Source organism: Mercurialis annua, linkage group LG2 (genome assembly GCF_937616625.2).
Source record: "Mercurialis annua linkage group LG2, ddMerAnnu1.2, whole genome shotgun sequence".
Classification (NCBI taxonomy): Eukaryota; Viridiplantae; Streptophyta; class Magnoliopsida; order Malpighiales; family Euphorbiaceae; genus Mercurialis; species Mercurialis annua.
In genome coordinates, this window is record NC_065571.1 from 15291768 (window position 1) to 15310583 (window position 18816).

Sequence of the window (18816 nt, forward strand, 5' to 3'; positions counted from 1 at the left end):
CTCACATACGCTCCCGCTCTCAAGTGATCGATGTCAATCACACGCGGGGGTAAAATCACATACTTGCTTTCATCACAATTCGGGTCCTTTCTTGCCAATTGTAGAATAAACCACCCAAATCCTATCTTCTTTGCCACCTCGGGAATCTCTTGCATCATTATAATAAACCGATATCCAACATTGACTTGCACATCCGCATCATCGGGGTACTTTAGAGCCTTTAAAATGAGCAAGTCCACTCTAGCTACCTTGTTATACTCGTTGCGCCCGCAATATGTGAGTGCATACCACTTGAGCACCACTATTTTTCCGATATCTCGCACTTGATTTAATTTGGCCGTGTGGACATCAAAAGAAGGCTTTCCCGATGCTTCATTTCATGCCAAATTATCATCAAATTCGTCGGACCCCGGCATGTATTTGATTCCGTGATCCCACATGGAGAATTCCTCCCTTAATGCGGCCAAGGAGTACTCCCGCTCCTTGCCACCCAATCGAAATGTCATGAATGTATCATCGGTGGGTGACTTCGCCAAAGTAGTGAAAAACTCATAGGTGAGCGCCTCACAATGATCATGCGATGACGTCGCCATCTTGTCTAATTGCAACCACCCTATGAGTTGCTCCACCACTTCAAAAATATTTAATTTTCTCATTGAAGCCCAATCAATAACAAAGGGCGGGGCTATACCTCTATCCGCAAGTTTTTTGTACCTCTCACCCTCCGCTACCGAACGTATTTTGAATGGAGCCTTGAATCACCGAGTCAAAGCGGCCGGAGTGTTAACCCCAACAACTCTAGAACCGGAGGCGGTTGTCTTGCGGGAATGACGGATTGTCCGTAGTCGTTGCTCATCTTGTTCTTCCTCAATATGCGGGTTGGAAACTTTACCGGTGGCTCTTGATGATCTTGATGTTCGAGACATGGAGATTAGCGAAAAGGGTGTTCTAAAGTGGTGTCGGTTTTGATTTTTGACTGGAATAGGTGGTGGTTAAGGCTTTATGAAAATTTGGCTAGAAGAAAGAGAGTGGAGCTTTTGGTTATGGAGTTTATGCTTAATAAGGAAAAGAAAGTGGAGAAGATGAAGTGTTGGAGGTCTTTTTATGGTAAAAATTAAAATGGAGGGGGAGAAGGGCTAAGATCTTGCCATGTCATTGATCCTTGTGGTGTGTTTCTCTATTTGAAAGGTCCAAATTTTGCCACATCATCAATCCTTGAGTTTAAAGGAGGAGCCAATAGGAACATTTCACCCTCCCCTCATTTAATGGGGTGTCTCGGATCGAGACACTCATGTGAAATGAGTGTCTCGATCCGAGACGTTACAATCTGCTAAGAAGATTGTAACGTCTCGATCCGAGACACCAATTTCAACAAGGTGTCTCGGATCGAGACACCCTATAGAGAGGGGGGGGGGAATTTTTTCTTACTTAGCACTCATCTTGGCACGCAACCCGAGCTCCTACACATCCAAAACCGAAACATACCGGACGTTATCTTGAACCAAAATTATGAAAAAAAATAAAAACACCAAAACACTTAAAACAATAAACAACTAATAAAAGATGAAAGTATGAAAAACGAACAACTTAGGATTGCCTCCCAAGTGCGCTTGTTTAGAGTCGAAAACTCGACCGTCGCATGGTGGACTCAAGTAGGAGTTGTGAAAGATATCTCATTTTCCACTCGGTTGGTCAAAGGACCGAGATACGGCTTGCATCGATGCCCATTGACCTTAAAGGTCTCGCCTTGAGAATTTTCCAATTCCACCGCTCCATGACTTGCCACATTTTTAATTTTAAATGGCCCACTCCATCGGGACTTCAACTTGCCCGGAAACAACTTCAATCTCGAGTTGTATAGAAACACAAAGGACCCCGCTTTTAAAACCTTAGGGGTGATATGTGCATCATGCCACTTCTTTGTTTTCTCCTTGTATAGCTTAGTATTCTCGTAAGCCATGAACCGGATCCCATCCAATTCATTAAGTTGAAGAAGCTGCTTTTCACCCGCCATTTTAAAATCGTAATTGAGCTTCTTAATCGCCCAATAGGCCTTATGCTCCAACTCCAAAGGAAGGTGATATGCCTTCCCATAGACGATTCGAAAGGGTGACATACTAAGTGGAGTCTTGTAGGCCGTTCTATACGCCCACAATGCATCATCCAACTTCAAAGACCAATCCTTCCTTGACCCATTCATTGTTTTCTCTAGGATTCTCTTTAACTCGTGGTTCGAGACTTCAACTTGCCCACTAGTTTGGGGATGGTAGGGGGTTGCAACACGGTCGTAAACATTATACTTTCTCATCAAGGCTTCGAATTGCCAGTTGTAAAAATGTGAGCCCCCATCACTTATGACAACTCTAGGCGTGCCAAAACGATTCACAAGATGCTTTAGAAACCGTATGACCACCTTAGCATCATTCGTAGGTAAAGCCTCCGCTTCTACCCACTTTGACACGTAGTCTCAACAAACCAAAATGAAAAGGTTCCCATGAGACATCGGAAATGGCCCCATGAAATCTATCCCCCAAACATAGAATATTTCTACCTCTTGAATGGAGGTCAATGGCATCTCGTCTCGCTTCGAGATATTCCGCACTCGTTGACACTGGTCACAATGCCCAACATACTCCTTGGCATCTCGAAATAGAGTCGGCCAAAAGAAACTGCTCTCAAGAACTCCAGCGGTGGTTCTAGCCGACCCGTAATGCCCGGCATACTCGGAATCATGGCAAGCACTCAAAATAGGCATCACTTCTTCCAAATCTACACATCTCCGTATCATCCCATCACCACAAATCTTAAATAAGTAGGGTTCATCCCATAAATACCTCTTGACGTCGGATAAAAATTTCTTCCGTTGGTGATGAGTCAAATCCGGAGGCATGATTTCCGAGGATAGATAATTAGCATGCATACCAAGGTGTTGCCAAACTAGATATCGCCATGAGCATTTCATCCGGAAACCGTTCATTAATATCAACACCCAAAGGAATAGGTTCCGGAATTTCTAACCTCGATAGATGATCCACCACTACGTTCTCCATACCTCTCTTGTCCCGGATCTCTATGTCAAACTCTTGCATTAGGAGAATCCATCGAATGAGCCTCGGCTTTGCGTCTTGCTTAGTGAAAAGATATCTCAAGGCGGCATGATCGGTATTGATGATGGATTTTGATCCGAGCAAGTATTGCCGAAATTTGTCCAAGGCAAACACCACCGCCAACATTTCTTTTTCGGTAGTGGTGTAATTGAGTTGCGCTCCCGCCATCGTCCGGCTAGCATAGTAGATCACATGCCCCTTCTTATCTTTCCTTTGACCCAATACACACCCCAAAGCTTGATCGCTTGCGTCACACATAAGCTCAAAGGGTAAGCTCCAATTCGGAGACGAAATAATAGGCGCGGTCACAATAGCCTCTTTCAAGTTCTCAAACGCCTCATGACACTCCTTGGTAAAATTAAAAGGGGCATCTTTCACTAACAAGCTTGTTAGGGGTCTCGCAATAGATGAAAAATCCTTAATGAACCGGCGATAAAAACCCGCATGGCTCAAGAATGCCCGGACTCCCTTAACCGTAGCCGTAGCGACTAATTTCTCAATGACCTTCGTCTTCGCCCTATCCACTTCAATACCCGCTTTCGAAATCTTATGCCCGAGCACAACTCCTTGGTCAACCATAAAATGGCATTTCTCCCAATTAAGCACCAAGTTGGTCTCCTCACATCGTGCCAACACACGCTCAAGATTTTCCAAACAACCATCAAACGAATCGCCGAAGATGGAAAAATCATCCATGAACACCTCCATTATATTTTCAACCATATCATTGAATATTGAGGTCATGCATCGTTGAAATGTGGCGGGTGCGTTGCATAGACCGAAAGGCATTTGTCAGTATACAACGGTACCGTAGGGGCATGTGAAGATCGTCTCTTCTTGGTCTTCCGGGAGAATTAATATTTGGTTGTATCCGGAGTACCCGTCGTGGAAACAGTAAAACTTGTGACCCGCTACTCTTTCTAACATCTGGTCGATAAATGGTAGCAGAAAGTGATCTTTTCGAGTTTCCGCGTTGAGCTTTCCATAATCGATGCATACTCGCCAACCGATTACTGTCCTTGTGGAGATTTACTCTCCCTTGTCATTCTCCACCATCGTTATACCTCCCTTTTTAGGCACACATTGAATTGGGCTTACCCACTCACTATCCGAAATAGGGTAGATTATTCCAGCGTCGAGGAGCTTGACGATCTCTTTATGCACCACCTCCTTCATATTCGGATTTAATCTTCGTTACCTTTGAGTTGACTTCTTTGACTCGTCTTCAAGATGAATCTTATGCATCACAATTTGTGGACTTATGCCTCGAATGTCGGAGATTTGCCACCCTATAGCTAACACATGCTCCTTCACTACTTGGACCACTCTTCTCTCTTGATCTTTCGAAAGCTTATCGGAGATGATGATCGGCAAGGTCTCATTCTCCCCAACAAAGGTGTACCGGAGATGAGGTGGAAGTGGTTTCATCTCCACTTGGGGTGGTACTTGAGAGGATGGAGGTGTAACCCCCACATTCGTGATCAAAGTTTCGGTGTTGAGTTCATCTTCGTCGGAATATTCATTGTCAAGCTCATCGGAATGGAACGTCACCTTGGAAACCTCATGAAAGTTCACATCCCTCTCGTTATACCTTGTCTACCACATAGTCCAATATAATAAAATCAACCGGAAAGATGAACTTATCTACCTTGACAAGCACATCCTCAACAATCCCAAACGGCCTTTTCAACGAATGATCCGCTAGTTGGAGTACCATCGAGGTGCTTTTCACAGTTTGGTCTCCACATAGTGTCCTGAAAAGAGTTAAAGGCATAAGATTAATGCTAGCACCAAGATCACATAGGCAATTTATAGAACTCATATTTCTTATAGTGCAAGGTATAGAAAAACTCCCTGTGTCCTTCAACTTAGCCGGTAGATCATTCAAGATGATTGAGCTACACACTTCCGGAATGGAAACCGTTGCGCCACTATCCCAACTCCGTTTGTTGGTAATGATATCCTTCAAGAACTTGCCATATTGCAGCATCTCTCGGAGTGCATCCGCCAAGCTAAGATTAATTTTGCAATTTTTTGAAAATCTCAAGGAACTTATGAAATTTTTTGTTTCCTTGAGCTTTCTTTAACTGGCATGGAAACGGGACCGGTGGTACAAACGGTGGCGGCGGCGGCGGCCTAACATAAGGCTCTTCAACCTCGATAACCACTTCCTCACATTCCTTTGGTAACTCTTGACTTGATCTTGCTATATCAATAACAATTTGAGGCTCATCCTCCTCAACAACATGCTTCTTCTCATTGGCTTTCTCAAGGGTTCTCCCACTTCGGGGCTCTACCGCCTTGACATGTTCTCTAGGGTTATTCTCCGTAGTGGATGGCAATCCCCCTTGAGGTCTACCTTGAAGATTGATATCAAGTTGTGAGATTTGAGTTTCAAGCATTTGATTAGTGGTGACTTGGTTCTTTTGAAGTTGCTTCATCTCTCTTAGCTCCTTCATCAACTTGGCAAATGTATTCCCTTCATCCATATTTCTTTGAGGTTGAAAACCGGGGGGATGTTGAGGTCTAGCACCTGAATTGTTGCCATGACCTTGATTATGATGGTAATTTCCTTGTTGTTGTGGAGGTCTATTTCCACCTTGGAAGCTTGGACCCGCTTGATTAGACCCTTGAGCATTGCCTTGGCCCTCTTGGTTTCTCCACCCAAAGTTAGGATGGTTCCTCCATCCGGAATTATAAGTATTCGAGTAAGGATCATTTTCTTGCCTTTGACCTTCCACATAGTTCACTTGTTCACTCCATGCTTGACCCGTGGCATAACAATCACTACTACCATGATTGAAGTCCCCACAATGTTCGCATCCCACTTGTACATATGCCACCGGAGCGTTCTGGGGGGTCACTTGCTTCTTCAAGGCATCGACTTGGCTTTGCAAAGAGGCATTCATGGCCTTCATAGCTTCAAACTCTTTTGATTGGTCAAGTTTCATTAATGCCTTTTGAGCCGGTGGTCTTCTTCTTTCCGAGGACCAATTGCTACTAACCATCGCCAACTTCTCAATCAATTCATTAGCTTTATCAAGCGTCTTTTGCTTCAAAGAACCTCCCGATGCCAAATCAATGGTAGACCTTGTAATCTCACCCAAGCCATTATAGAATATTTGAAGCACATGCTCCCTTACAAGGCGATGATGAGGGACATGTCTTTGGAGATCTTTGAACCTCTCCCAAGTTTCATAAAGAGATTCCCCATCATATTGATAATAGTCAATGATGTCCTTGGTCAACTTTGCGGTTCTCCCCATCGGAAAGTACTTATGGAGAAAAGCTTGAGCAAGGTCCCGCTAATTATGGATTGATGCATTAGGTAATGAACGAAGCCACAAGCTTGCCTTGTCTCTTAGTGAGAATGGAAACATACGAAGCTTGATTTGATCGGCGGTGATATTATGAAGTTTGAATGTATCCAACACTCCTAAGAACTTTGCTATATGCTCATTCGGATCTTCACTTGGTAACCCATAGAAGGCACACCGATTCTCTAGGAGTTGAATCGTGCTAGGCTTGATTTCGAAAGTGGCCGCAGTGACCGATCTTGCAAAGCACCCATAGGTGGCGTTATCCACATCCGGGAGAAAGAAGTCTCCCAAAGTTTGCCTTAGTGGTTGATGGTCTTGAGCTTGAGGGCGGTCTTCCCCTTGATGCTCTTGCCGAACTCTCTCATCGAGTGGAGGGGGCGGATGTTGCCTCACTCCATCGACTTCAGGCTGATATTGCTCTTCCTCATAATCATCTTCCCCATTTTCCATGATAGCGGGTCTACGATTTTCTTGTCTCACACTTCTTTCAAATCCCCCGAGGTTATATTGGAACGGTTCTAGCGAAAGATTAGCCCTTCGTGTATTGTGCATACACTATAGTTGATCTCCTACACAAACAACAACAAGCAAACCACGCGTGAACCCGGAAAGAAGCAAGAACAACAATCGTAACAAAAAACAGAAAATAAAACTAACTCAACCGAACTACAACTAATTTCAATCAATCAATAAACACTCGTCACTCCCCGGCAACGACGCCAAAAAACTTGTTGAGAATAAACCCAACTCGTAGTAAATCCGGAAATCGGATATCGATCCCACGAGGAGCGAATCTTAGAGCGATTGACGAGAATGAATTATAGTTGTATTTCAATTTGTTTAGCGCAACAAAAATTGGATTTAGATTCAAGAATCAGTTTAACACTAATAATTCAACTAATCACCAACTTGCAACTAACAACTAAAATTGACTATTAATTTAACAATTGTAAAAGACTCAAAGCGATTAACTATAAATAAGAATTCAAATGATAAACGAGGTTTGAAGGTCGACAATCCACCTAGGTCATGCGTTATCGGGGTTCGGGTCTACGGTCATAAAACGAGGGCCGAGCGTTTCTAAATCGCAACTCCCGCTCTCTCGAACCTCAAAGAGCTACAAAATCACGACTAATCAAGCTTAACCTACTCTTGTAGCACTAAACACAATTAGGGTAATTACAATAAATCACAACCCAAAGGCCACTTAATTACTAACCCACTCTCATGGTGTCACTAATTAAGCATCTAATCAATTCTTTCCAATTAACAAACCCTCTCTCAAGGTGAGTCTTAATCTGACAACAATACTTAGGTAGCTAATCTAAGCAAGCCTTAAGAATCATTAATTATAACATCAACACAAACCCTAACCCTAACCCAATCATGCCTTAACTAGGATTCATATCAACCCCTAAACAAAGGGGGTTTAGCCACTCATGCTTAAAGCAACACAAGCAAACAATGAATAAGAACAATAGAGCATTAGAAAGTAAAGAGGGGTTACCTTAATTAAATGAGTAGAGCAATAAACCATAAGAGATAATGAAGATCCAATAATACTTAAGCTTGCAATAATAATGAAGACCTTGTTCTTACAAAGCAATAAAAGCTTCAAAGCACCAACAATGGTGGAAGCTATGGAGCACTAATTTCTAATAAGATTCAATCTATTCTAAGAGAAGCAACTTTTCAAAAGGAATAAAAATATGTTGTATTTATAGTCTTTACAATTGAGGAAATAAAATCATCCTAGTACAAGTTGTGTCTAGCCAAATGGGGAAGTGGGCCTTGAGCCTTTGATCCATTGAAAGAAAGTTGGGATCCTTCATTTAGTGCATGTCTCGGATCGAGACACCTAAGTTGAGGGAGTGTCTCGGTCCGAGACGATAGTTTATGGGCACTCTGCCCATCATTTCCTTGTGTCTCGGACCGAGACACCTGTGTAAAGGGGGTGTCTCGATCCAAGACAAGGCAAAATGCCTTATTTCCTTGATCGTTTCGCTTCTCGGCTTCCCTCGCTCCTTGCTTTCGTCAATTCTTCCCATATTTGATGCCAAGATGCTCTGCAATGCTCTCAAACACCTGAAACGCTCACACATGCAATAAGGTATACAAAATACTAGAGAAAGCACGGTGAAATATAACAAAAGCATGCGGAAAAAAACTCAATACATAGGAGTATTTTACTCCTATCAATGTACATGTGCTTAGATGGGTTAAAGAAGGCATTCAAAAATGAAATTTGTTTTGAATTTAAAAAAGCTCCTTCGATTTTGAAGTTTGCAAGCTTTTTCCACAGACAACGCTAATTGATGGAGTCTGCCTTTTGAATCTATTGACTAAACCTGCAAAACATGGTAGATAGCCAATCGAATGGTGGTTGTCCGATTAACTCTCCGATGCTAAAGTTAGTTTAGGCTTTCAGCAACATGTTAGTGTATTGAATGTAATTATGTGTTTAGACATGCCTCAAACTCTTTATATAGTGGTAGTTCATAGAATACCTAGTCGAATCAAAATAGGAAAGCGATTTTTATTAGTAGCTTCTGTTTGAATATGAAAGGGATTTCTTATTCAATAAAAGTCTTATTCATATCTTCTTGAATAAAGTTATCTTCCTAGATAGGAGTTTGTCTCCGAATAGAAAAGTAATTATATATATTCGGTCTTCTACATATTATTCCTTTTCCATGTAATTAGGTCTTTAGCGACGCGATTTGGCGTAGATTTTGTATATTGGCCGAATCCTCTAGGAGTCGGTCTTGTTGAGGATTCAGGCGAATCCCTCTTTAGCCTTCAAGCATGGAGAATCTCGTGGACTCGAGCATTGATATTGTTCGGCTTTCACCTTAGGAGAGCTCAAGGATTCGCTTTGAAGAGCCGATCCTGTATGACTCGGTTCCATTTTACTTATGCTGGAATTCGGTTTCCATCATTAAGTATTCATAAGAAAGTATCTTTAGTAAACAAATTATGATAACTTTAATAAATACAATAAATAAAATTTTCTAACATATTGTTTTTTAGTATTTTCATATAAAAATATGTTTATCATTTAAATATAAGAATTTCTACCTTAATTAAAATAATGAAGTATTTTCCCTAAATATTAAAAATAATGAATTCCAAGAAAACTAAAATATTATTAAGTGTGTATATAAAGTATTTTAGTAAACATACAATGAGAATTTGAATAAATAAAATAAAAAATATTTATGAACATATTATATTTTAATATTTTCACATAAACTAATTTTTATCATTTAAATAATTTTTAATATATTTTCACCATGTGTGATCTGATAAAAAAACAAATAAGGAAATTATGATTTGTACAATTTTTTGAATTTTTTTGCAAAAATATATTTTTATTGTTTCATTTTTTTGTAAAATTACGTTTTTCAAACTTTTTTTGTTGCAAAAATATGATCTTTTTAGAATATGCCAAATATCTACAAATAATCTACTAAAAGCGTATTTTATTAAAAAAAAGCCTTTTTTATAAAATACTACTTACCACATATTTTTACAAACAATTAGTTTAATATAGGCATTTTTACAAAAAATGTCAAAAAAATACTAACATTTAAAAGTAACAGTTGGAGTTATTAATTAAAAAAATTAGTATATATACTATATATTTTAAATTTTTATAATTGATGGAGTCTGTCTTCTGATCAACGATTTAAACTGCAAAACAGGATAAAAACTAATCGGAAGGTGGTTGCCTGATTAACTCTCTGATGCTAAAGTCAGTAGCGGCTTAAGCAGAGTTTTGTGTATATGAATGTGATTGTGTGTTTAGGCATACCTCAAGCTCTTTATGTAGTAGTTGAATGCATACCTAGTAGACTTTGAATAGGAAAATGATTCCTATTTAGTAGGATTTGACCTTGAATAGGAAAGAGACTTCATATTCGGATAAAAGTCTTATTCAGGAATATCTCCTAAATAGGCTTATCTTCATAAGTTGGAGTTTATATCCAAATAGGAAAGATACTTCGCAGATCTGATTCTTGGGCGATTCCATCGCGCGACACGCTTTATCCAAGTCTTCAGGGAATTCGCCTTATCTTCGTGATTCTGTCTATTCCTTTGATCAAGGCGGCTCTCTAGGATTCGGTCTTTGATATTATTTGGCTTTCAGCTTTAAGTTAGAACGTGATATTATCTTGGAGGACCGATCCTATTCGACTCATCCTCATTTGGTAGGATTTGATATCCATCATTAACCCCTCCCCCATAAGCGAGATACAGTCTCAATATTAATGCCTTATTAAATTTTAGCATTGATTGGGGCGAGTCGATTCGTGTTCTGGTGTGTCGTTTTGCTTGCTTGTCAAAATTTCCATATTTTCTCTTTCCGCCATGTGTCAGTCATCTAGTAGCCTTTTCTAGTTTTAAGACAAGTGTCTTTTCATGACTTTTTGCATGCCATCAGTTTATACATTTAAATGGTTGTCTGCTTCCTCGTGCCCTTTTATTTATTCTCTTTTCTTTCTCTGAACATTTTCAGTTTTATTTCTTAATTTTCAGTCTTCAATCTTCATTCTTCCAGGTAACTTTCTTGAGGCGTCTTCTAAGATTTTCTGTTTTAGTCGTGTTTTGTCTTGGATAGCTTTTATCCTTTCTAGCGTTTTTGGTGTTCTTCATTTTCTGGGTAATTTGGCTTATTTGATCTTCTTTTCCTGTTTGAATTTCTTTTTTCTTGTTTGTTAAGATTTCTGCCTTTTAGATGGCTATTGGGAAGTCGAGAACCGAATGGTCCTTAATGGCTCTTACTCGGTCTAAGCTTTCTAGCGAAGACGTTCAGGATCTTTCTTTTATATATAATTTTCCTAGGGATATGGTGCTAAGAAACTTGATCCCCGGATGCGGGCCTTCGAGTATCCCGGTTCGTCTAGGGAGACCGTTATTTTTGAAGAACAATTAGCTGTAGGACTTCGATTTCCATGAGATCAGAATTGTATAATGAAGTGAAAAAAGTCGTAGGAGAATTGTATCCTGGGACGATTCAGGTTATACTTGCTTACATAGAAGCATGTAGGTGTCGGGGGCAGTGTCCTTCCTTAAATGTGTTTCGTCATTTTGTAGAATTAAGAAAATGTGATGAGTGCTTCGTCTTTGCTCTCGGTAAGAAAGGAAGATCCGTCATTCATTTCCCTTGTTTGGATAATGGCTGGCGATCTACATATTTTGTGTCATGACTTTGCTTTTTTCCATTTTTCTTTTTGCTTTTTTTCTAAGTTCGTCGATGTTTATCCTTCTCTTCTAACTCTATCCGAGTCCATTTTGGCGTTTGACCTTTTCTTTGCATGTTATTTTTTAAAAACCTTTTTTTCCTATTTTGATAAATAGTCATATTAGGCGTCGTTGGATGTCTTCGGAAGATCCTTTAAAAGGACTCGCGGATTTAGAATATCAATTTGTTGAAGAAGTTATTCCTGAAGGTGTATAGTCTCTGGTCTTTTTTTTTCTTTGCATAATGTCTTCCTCTTCTGATGACTTACTTTCCGGTTTCAAAGTAAATTTGGATATTTCAATGGGCGAAGATGAAGGTGTGGATATTCCGATAGGCGAAGTCGAGGTCGCCTTAGTTCATGCTGGAGCAATCTTGCTAGCAGGCGATGGTATTGTCGTCATAGCTGATGACGCTGATGGTGTTGCTGATGGCGAGCCTGCTGAGGTAATTTCCCCTAGCTCCGGCGATTCCTTCGGAGGCGCGAGAGGTTGTTGATCTCGATGCAACTGTTATGTCATATTCTGTTGAGGATATTCCTCCTTCAAGTGTGATACCTGTCATTGGCGATCTTGGGTCTCAGAAAAGACGCCATGTTGATGAAGGGTCTTCCTCCGAAGGAACTCACGTTGGGGATTCGGATTCTGCTCCGAGGTTGACTGATTGGGCTGAGAAGCATGAGCCTCCTAGTTTGCTTAATCCATCGGTTCTGACCGAGTACATCAAGAGTTTGGTGATTTCTGAAAATATGTCATTGTATAAACCATCGTATGAGTAATTGATCTTGAAAATGGTAATTAATATTATACCATCGTATGAGTAATTGATCTTGAAAATGTCCAAACTATTATTTCATTTTAATTATTATTTTATTTCAACATAACTTCTCTTACCAAAATAACATAATATTCAGATTTTATCACTTGACAATAATCTTTTACTTATATTTTTTATAAAAAGTTAATTTATATATGATTTTAATATAACATGAAATTTTGCGATCAAATTATGTATACATATCAATTCTTTAACAAAAAGAAAATAAAAATCCGGCTGCCATATTTTTTTTTACCGGGAAATCTCTTATTAAAAAATATATTAAAAAATTAAATTTTAATAAGTAAATTTAAACGAATTAAAGCTCCATTGTCAAAACAAAAAAAATGTGATAGTAATAGTTGTAACTTTTATGTCAGAACTAATAGAAAAAAAAAGATCTTCACACAAAGTTGGGTCCACAAATTAAAAGCAAAAAGCTAATTTAATCTTTATTAAGTATTTGTAAAATATAACTTTAAAGAAAAGCATATAATAAGATGCTTTTAAAACATATTTTGTCTGTTTGTATTGTTATTGTAGATATTTTGGTCAAACACTCTCTGCTTTTTCAAGTAACATTGACTCGCTTATAATTTTTAAATATTTTTTATTTTACTATTAATTTTTTCATAACTAACGCAGTATTAGTATATAAATAAAATGACTCAACGGTTACGTGCAATAATTTTTTATGCGTTAAACTAGTTTATTCAATAATTTGCCACCCGTGATTTGCCGGAGTTTCTCTGATATGGCAAGTACTAAGTGGGCTTTTAAGAATATGGTGACTTGTGTTTCAGTGGATAACAATTAAAGAGTGAGTCTGTTTTTTGTTTTTTCAAGTTCACGCGCTGTTTCTGCGCGGTTCTCTATGTGATGCGTGCAACTGTTTTGGTAAAGATTGGTGATCTTTCTCTCAAACTTCAGTTCTTTGAACAACTATGATTGCTACTCGCTTTTCTATGCGCGTGCTAATTTCCTATCATTGTCCTACGCCTTGGTTATCGTCTTACAGTTTGGATTTAAATACACCCAACCTCGTAAAACTGAATCAAATCATCTTACAACTTGACAAAAACGTATCAAATCTCCTCTCGCCCATTCTCACCTCTGAGAGTGAACACACTTTCCGGTTTTTAATGGTAAATGATTTAAATAATCTCTTATTTTTATTTTATTTTTCAAATTGACATTAAATTTCAAATTTTAAATATATCTTTTATATTTTTAAACTTCATAAATTAAAGTAGTTTTTAAATAAAAGGTTAGGGATCTCTTTTTCACCTTTTCATTAAACTTCACAAATCAAAAAAATGATGAGGACGAACCCTAATTTCATCAAATCTAACATATTCATGAGTTCATCTTCTTCTCTTCTTCGTTTACCCTCACCCATCGCCGTCTTTGTCATTTTCTTTCGATCGATGGTGTTGTTACTTCTTCCATCTCCGTCCACTACTGCTTCTTCCACCGCCGTCCGAGGTTGACGAACGATTTGCTACTCCGGTGAACAAAGAGACGTAGCTGCTGCTCCGCTGAACGAAGACTCATCGTTGCTACTATGAACGGTGATGGTGAAGACCCAATGATTTGCCTTCTCTGCTACTAGTGATGGACAAGGATGAACTGGATCTTCTGCAACGACACATTTCTTCTCCGTCACCGTTTCTTGTACCTTCAGCGTAGGGAAAAGGAACCGATATTAAAAATCTAGGTTCCAATTTTGAATGTGGTGGTAATTATAAAATTAATTTTTCTTGGTTTCAATTTTGATTGTGGTGGTAATTATAACAATTATGGTTTATGATTTTTGGTGAGTTTTATGATTTGAATGAATATAGCTTATTGGGTTTGTGCATCTTTGTGTTTTTGTGTATTTGAATGTCGGTGTTTGTTGACTGTGGTGGTGATGATGGGGCGGCGACGGTGATAATGGGCGGCAAGAAGTTGTCAAAAGGAAGAAGATAATGTAAATAAAAAAAAGATTGAAAAAGTTCCTAAATTTGTATTGATTAGATTTTTAGTTAATAAGGTTTATTTAGAGTTTTAATTAAGATTAATTAGACTTAATTTTTTTAATCTGAAAATTCCGGGTTAATGACATTTTTATCTCAAAAATTAATAAAATTTCTCATATTAGCCCGTGTTTAATATTTTTCCCAAATTGTGCTTTATAGACCGCGGAACACTTAAACGGTTTGGAGTAAACCGCGGAAGTGTTCCGCGGTCTGCAGACGTGGCTCCATCTGGACGCAGATGGAGCCACGTCAGCGTAAACCGCGGAAGAGTTCCGCGGTTTACAGAGGGAATTTTTTCCCTCTGTCGGGGAATAAATTCCCTGGCTAAGTAGTTGGCAGCCAGGGAATTTATTCCCTGACTGAGTAGTTGTAGACCGCGGAACATTTCCGCGGTCTACAACTACTATATAAGGGGGAATTCGTTCCCCCTTATCTCACAATCCATTTTGAAAAAAAAAGTAACCTAATTTTAGAGAGAGAGAGAAAAAAAAAATTGTTAGAGAGATAGAGAGAGAAAAATTTATTAAATCGGGGAATTATTATGGAGAAGATTTTGCGGAGTCGGTTTTCGTGGTGGAATATTATTTTTCGTGGCGGAATATTATTTTTTGGCGTAGAATATTAATTTTTGGCGGAATTATCGGGTGAGTTTTTTAAATTTATGTTATTTTTAATTATTGAATGTAGTTAGATTTAAATGATGTTTGAAATGTAATTAGATTAAAATAGTGTTTGAAATGTAGTTAGTTAAATAAATATAGTTAGATTTAGTTAATTTTTTTAAAAATATATATTATAAAATAAATTAGATTAATGTGTAAATAAAATTAGAATAGTGTGTATAAAATTTATATAAATGTAAAATAGAGTAAATTAAAATTAGAAAATTGAATATATGAAATTTTTAGAATATTTTTATATTAGGTTAGAATTAGTGAAAATATTAAAATTTATGTTTTATATTATATAAATAGATTCGATACTAAAAAATTAAATATAATAGGTATTTGTTTTTAACAGTATTTAGAGAAAATATAATTTTTTTATAACTGTAGGTTTGTGAAAAAAGTTAACATAAAATATTCGTATTTACATTTAAATCGGCTAATTATTAAAAATTTGAACTTGACATGTAGAATATTTGAATTATATTTTAAATGAGAGTAGCCCTCTTTTTAATGAGCTGCCAGCCCTAAAAATGTAGTTAAAATTATATTTTTTTAATGTAGTAATGACGACAAATGAGCTGCCAGCCCTAAAAATTTATTGGGATGGTACAATATTATCGACTCCGGGTGGAGTTGATTATGTTTCCGGTAAATCAGAACTGGTTGAGCTGACGAGTGTAGTGAATTTTGCACAACTACAAGTCGTAATTAGAAGGGTAATTGGGCTGAAGGATGGTGACGAGATAGTGAAGATTTATCTACGAGTGCCTCGGTTCGATGAACATGGAAGATTTCAAAAATATGATGGTTTTCCTATGGAGACAGATGTTCATATGCAAGCAATGTGGCGTAATGTGCACTTATCGAAATCGTTGGATCAATTCTACTGAAATTCCATTTGTTCCTAACAGACAGTGGATGAGGAAGAAGGGTAGGCCGGTTGAGAGTAGGCGTAGGAATGAAATGGACCAGACATTTAGGGACAGGCGGAATAGCAACTATTGTAGAAGATGTCTTACATATGGTCATAACCTTAGTTCATGTCCTTTTAGAGTTCAGTGATGTGAGAATTTCTGTTTCCATTTATCATGTACTAAGGATGTTGTAATTCCATTTGTGTTCTATTAAAATTGAAAATCTGGCAGCTCATTCTATTTTGTGTTTGTTTAGTTATTTAGTTTAAATAACAAACTCTTGTAACACTTTTACTTGACCGTTTAATTGATGAAGTTATTTTTATTTAATTGTTTCATATTATTTGTGAACAAGTGTTTGATATTATTATGATTTAATTGTTTAATAATTTGTATTGAACAAATTGCAGCCATGGCAGCTGCTCACGATCACATGCAGCCAGGTCCTGAAAGACCGGCGCTACTTTTTTTACAGCATGACCATATCTCTCAGGATGTCTGGGATGGCACGGTAACTTACGTTTGCATCTTATTTTTTGTCAACAGTTACGTGTGTGGGACGACCGGCTCTCACTACATTCGTGTGTGGGACGACCGGCTCCGGTTTGTAATTTCAGGACAGCCCCTACAGGACCCACCTCATTATCATTCCGAGTATATGGATTGGTTTCGGTATGTCACGCGTCGCTGGATCACACGACAGGGCGCTGAGCTCGGAGCACAGGTATTTTTTTAAATTATATGTTTTTCAATTAATTAATCAATAAATTGTGGGTTAATTTTCTACTTTTTTTAACGTATTATATCTTTATTTGCAGGCCGATTTTGTGGAGCGTGTACGTAGGGATGCTCCTGTTGACACTGAGCTTCGGCGGTTCGCAGCCAGCACACAGAGAGGCACTAGAGAGGACCGCCGTGATGTTACATCGCCCCCTATCGAGCCTTCTATACCGCCGCATCGACTACCAGTCATACCTGACGCGCTGATAGATCCGACTACACTGCGACATCGACGGCGAGAGCGGCGTCACCCCCCTGCACCACCTCAGCGTCCGACCGATCCTATGCCTCTCCCAGTGGTTTTTCATCCTTTCAGAGGGCATTACTATTACGCGGGGTCCAGCTCTGCACCGCCACCCTTTTCATCGGGTCCTCCTTCTTCTTCTGGCCAGTTTTACGGGGATTCGGCACATCACTATTTTCAGGGGTCGTGTTCATATCCAGTGCCACCAGGACCTTCTTCGCCTTTTGTTCCACCGCCGCCTGCTTATGTACCACCTACGGTGCCTCCTTTTCAGGTGTAGTGGGATCAGCCTACACAGGGTACACAGGACTTTCCAGCTTCACAGGGACTTCCACAGACACCTGGGACTACAGACTTTCTGTCATATGGTAGCAGTTGGTTAGGTCTAGACAGCATGGAGGCGATGATGTTCCGCCAACAAGGAGAATTTGTTACCCCGCCACCAGCAACGACGAGTACGGCCATTCCCCAGGACCAGCAGGGTGACAACGGAGCCGACGACGAGGACGCCGATGCAGGAGAGGGAGATGGTGATGGTCGCCCAGGTCGACGTTACCTCACCATCAGTACAGGCCGTCGGGCGAACCGTAACAGAAACAACTTGCACTCGAACCTCCCGGTCACTAGCAGATATGACGATAGGACTCCTAGGTGATTTCTTTTTTGTACTTTGTACATTATTATCTGATGTAGTAATCTTTTTAAATTTGTAATTTTTAGTTTATTAAATATGTTATTGTTATGAAGTATAAATTATATTTGAATATTTGTTAATATAATTATTTTGTAGTATTTTATAAATTTATTTTTGTAGAATTTTATAAAAATTAACTAATTCAAACGTTTTAAATTTAAAAAATTCAACAATTAAAACGTAATTTTTTTAATAATTTTTTTTTCATTTTTAAATAAATATTTTATTTATTTAATTTTTTTTAAATGATTACATTAAAATGATTGGGAGAATTTTTTCAGTGCAGTCAGGGAATTAAATTCCCTGACTGCACAAAGTAAACCGCGTAACAGTTACGTGGTTTGCCACGTTGGAAAAGCAAACCGCGTAACTGTTACGCGGTTTACTTTTCCTATGTGGCTCCTCCAGCGAGGAGCCACGTAGGACAGACCGCGGAACTGTTCCGCGGTTTACACAAACCGCGGAACAGTTCCGCGGTCTGGAAGGCATAAAATGGGAATTACGAGTTTTTGGGTGATAATTTCGGAAATAATTAACAAAAACCAAATTTAATGGTCATTAACCCGAAAATTCCACTCTTTTTTTGTCAGAAGGGTGAAACCGATCCGGTTTTGCCAAGTTATGGGGTGATTTAATACGGTTTTGCAAAGTTGGGTATATTTGATACTTCGAGCCAAGTTCAGCGGGGTTTTGAACCTTTACTAAAAAAAAGGTGAATAGGAATTAAACTTAAAGTTCTTTTTTTCAAGTTAAAAATTTAGATAGATAGCGAAAAAGTTACGAGGTGATAAAAGTCATATAATAAAAGTTAAATATATAATCTTCCAAATTTCAACTTACAAGCAATAGATTAATCGAAAAAAAAGATAAATCAAAGACAGATCTTACCAAACTTAACACAACCGTTGTATTTTATCACCCATCCGTTTTTACCGACGATCTGCTTGATCTGTTCAGACCTAATATTCTAAGCATCACCTTCAATAGATCCCACGAGGTTAGAGCAAAAC

General features: G+C 38.6%; 2 protein-coding genes and 1 non-coding gene across 3 annotated transcripts; 2 read left to right on the top strand and 1 right to left on the bottom strand.

Annotated features, from left to right (window-relative positions):
* Nucleotides 1-4301: 4301 nt before the first annotated feature.
* LOC126668261 (uncharacterized) lies at nucleotides 4302-6373 on the bottom strand. The gene is made up of 4 exons (XM_050361466.1): nucleotides 5392-6373; nucleotides 5226-5313; nucleotides 4756-5119; nucleotides 4302-4703 (listed from the first exon to the last, which is right to left on the bottom strand). The coding sequence occupies exons 1-4, from the start codon at nucleotides 6371-6373 to the stop codon at nucleotides 4302-4304; spliced, it is 1836 nt and encodes a 611-aa protein (XP_050217423.1).
* LOC126670891 (small nucleolar RNA R71) lies at nucleotides 6252-6358 on the top strand. Its single transcript, XR_007638880.1, has one exon. It is a non-coding gene; the product is annotated as a small nucleolar RNA R71 (small nucleolar RNA).
* A 9364-nt stretch (nucleotides 6374-15737) lies between the features above and the next one.
* On the top strand, nucleotides 15738-17781 carry LOC126669930 (uncharacterized). The gene is made up of 4 exons (XM_050363572.2): nucleotides 15738-16018; nucleotides 16086-16198; nucleotides 16499-16812; nucleotides 16907-17781. The coding sequence occupies exons 1-4, from the start codon at nucleotides 15738-15740 to the stop codon at nucleotides 17390-17392; spliced, it is 1194 nt and encodes a 397-aa protein (XP_050219529.2). The 3' UTR covers nucleotides 17393-17781.
* Nucleotides 17782-18816: the final 1035 nt, after the last annotated feature.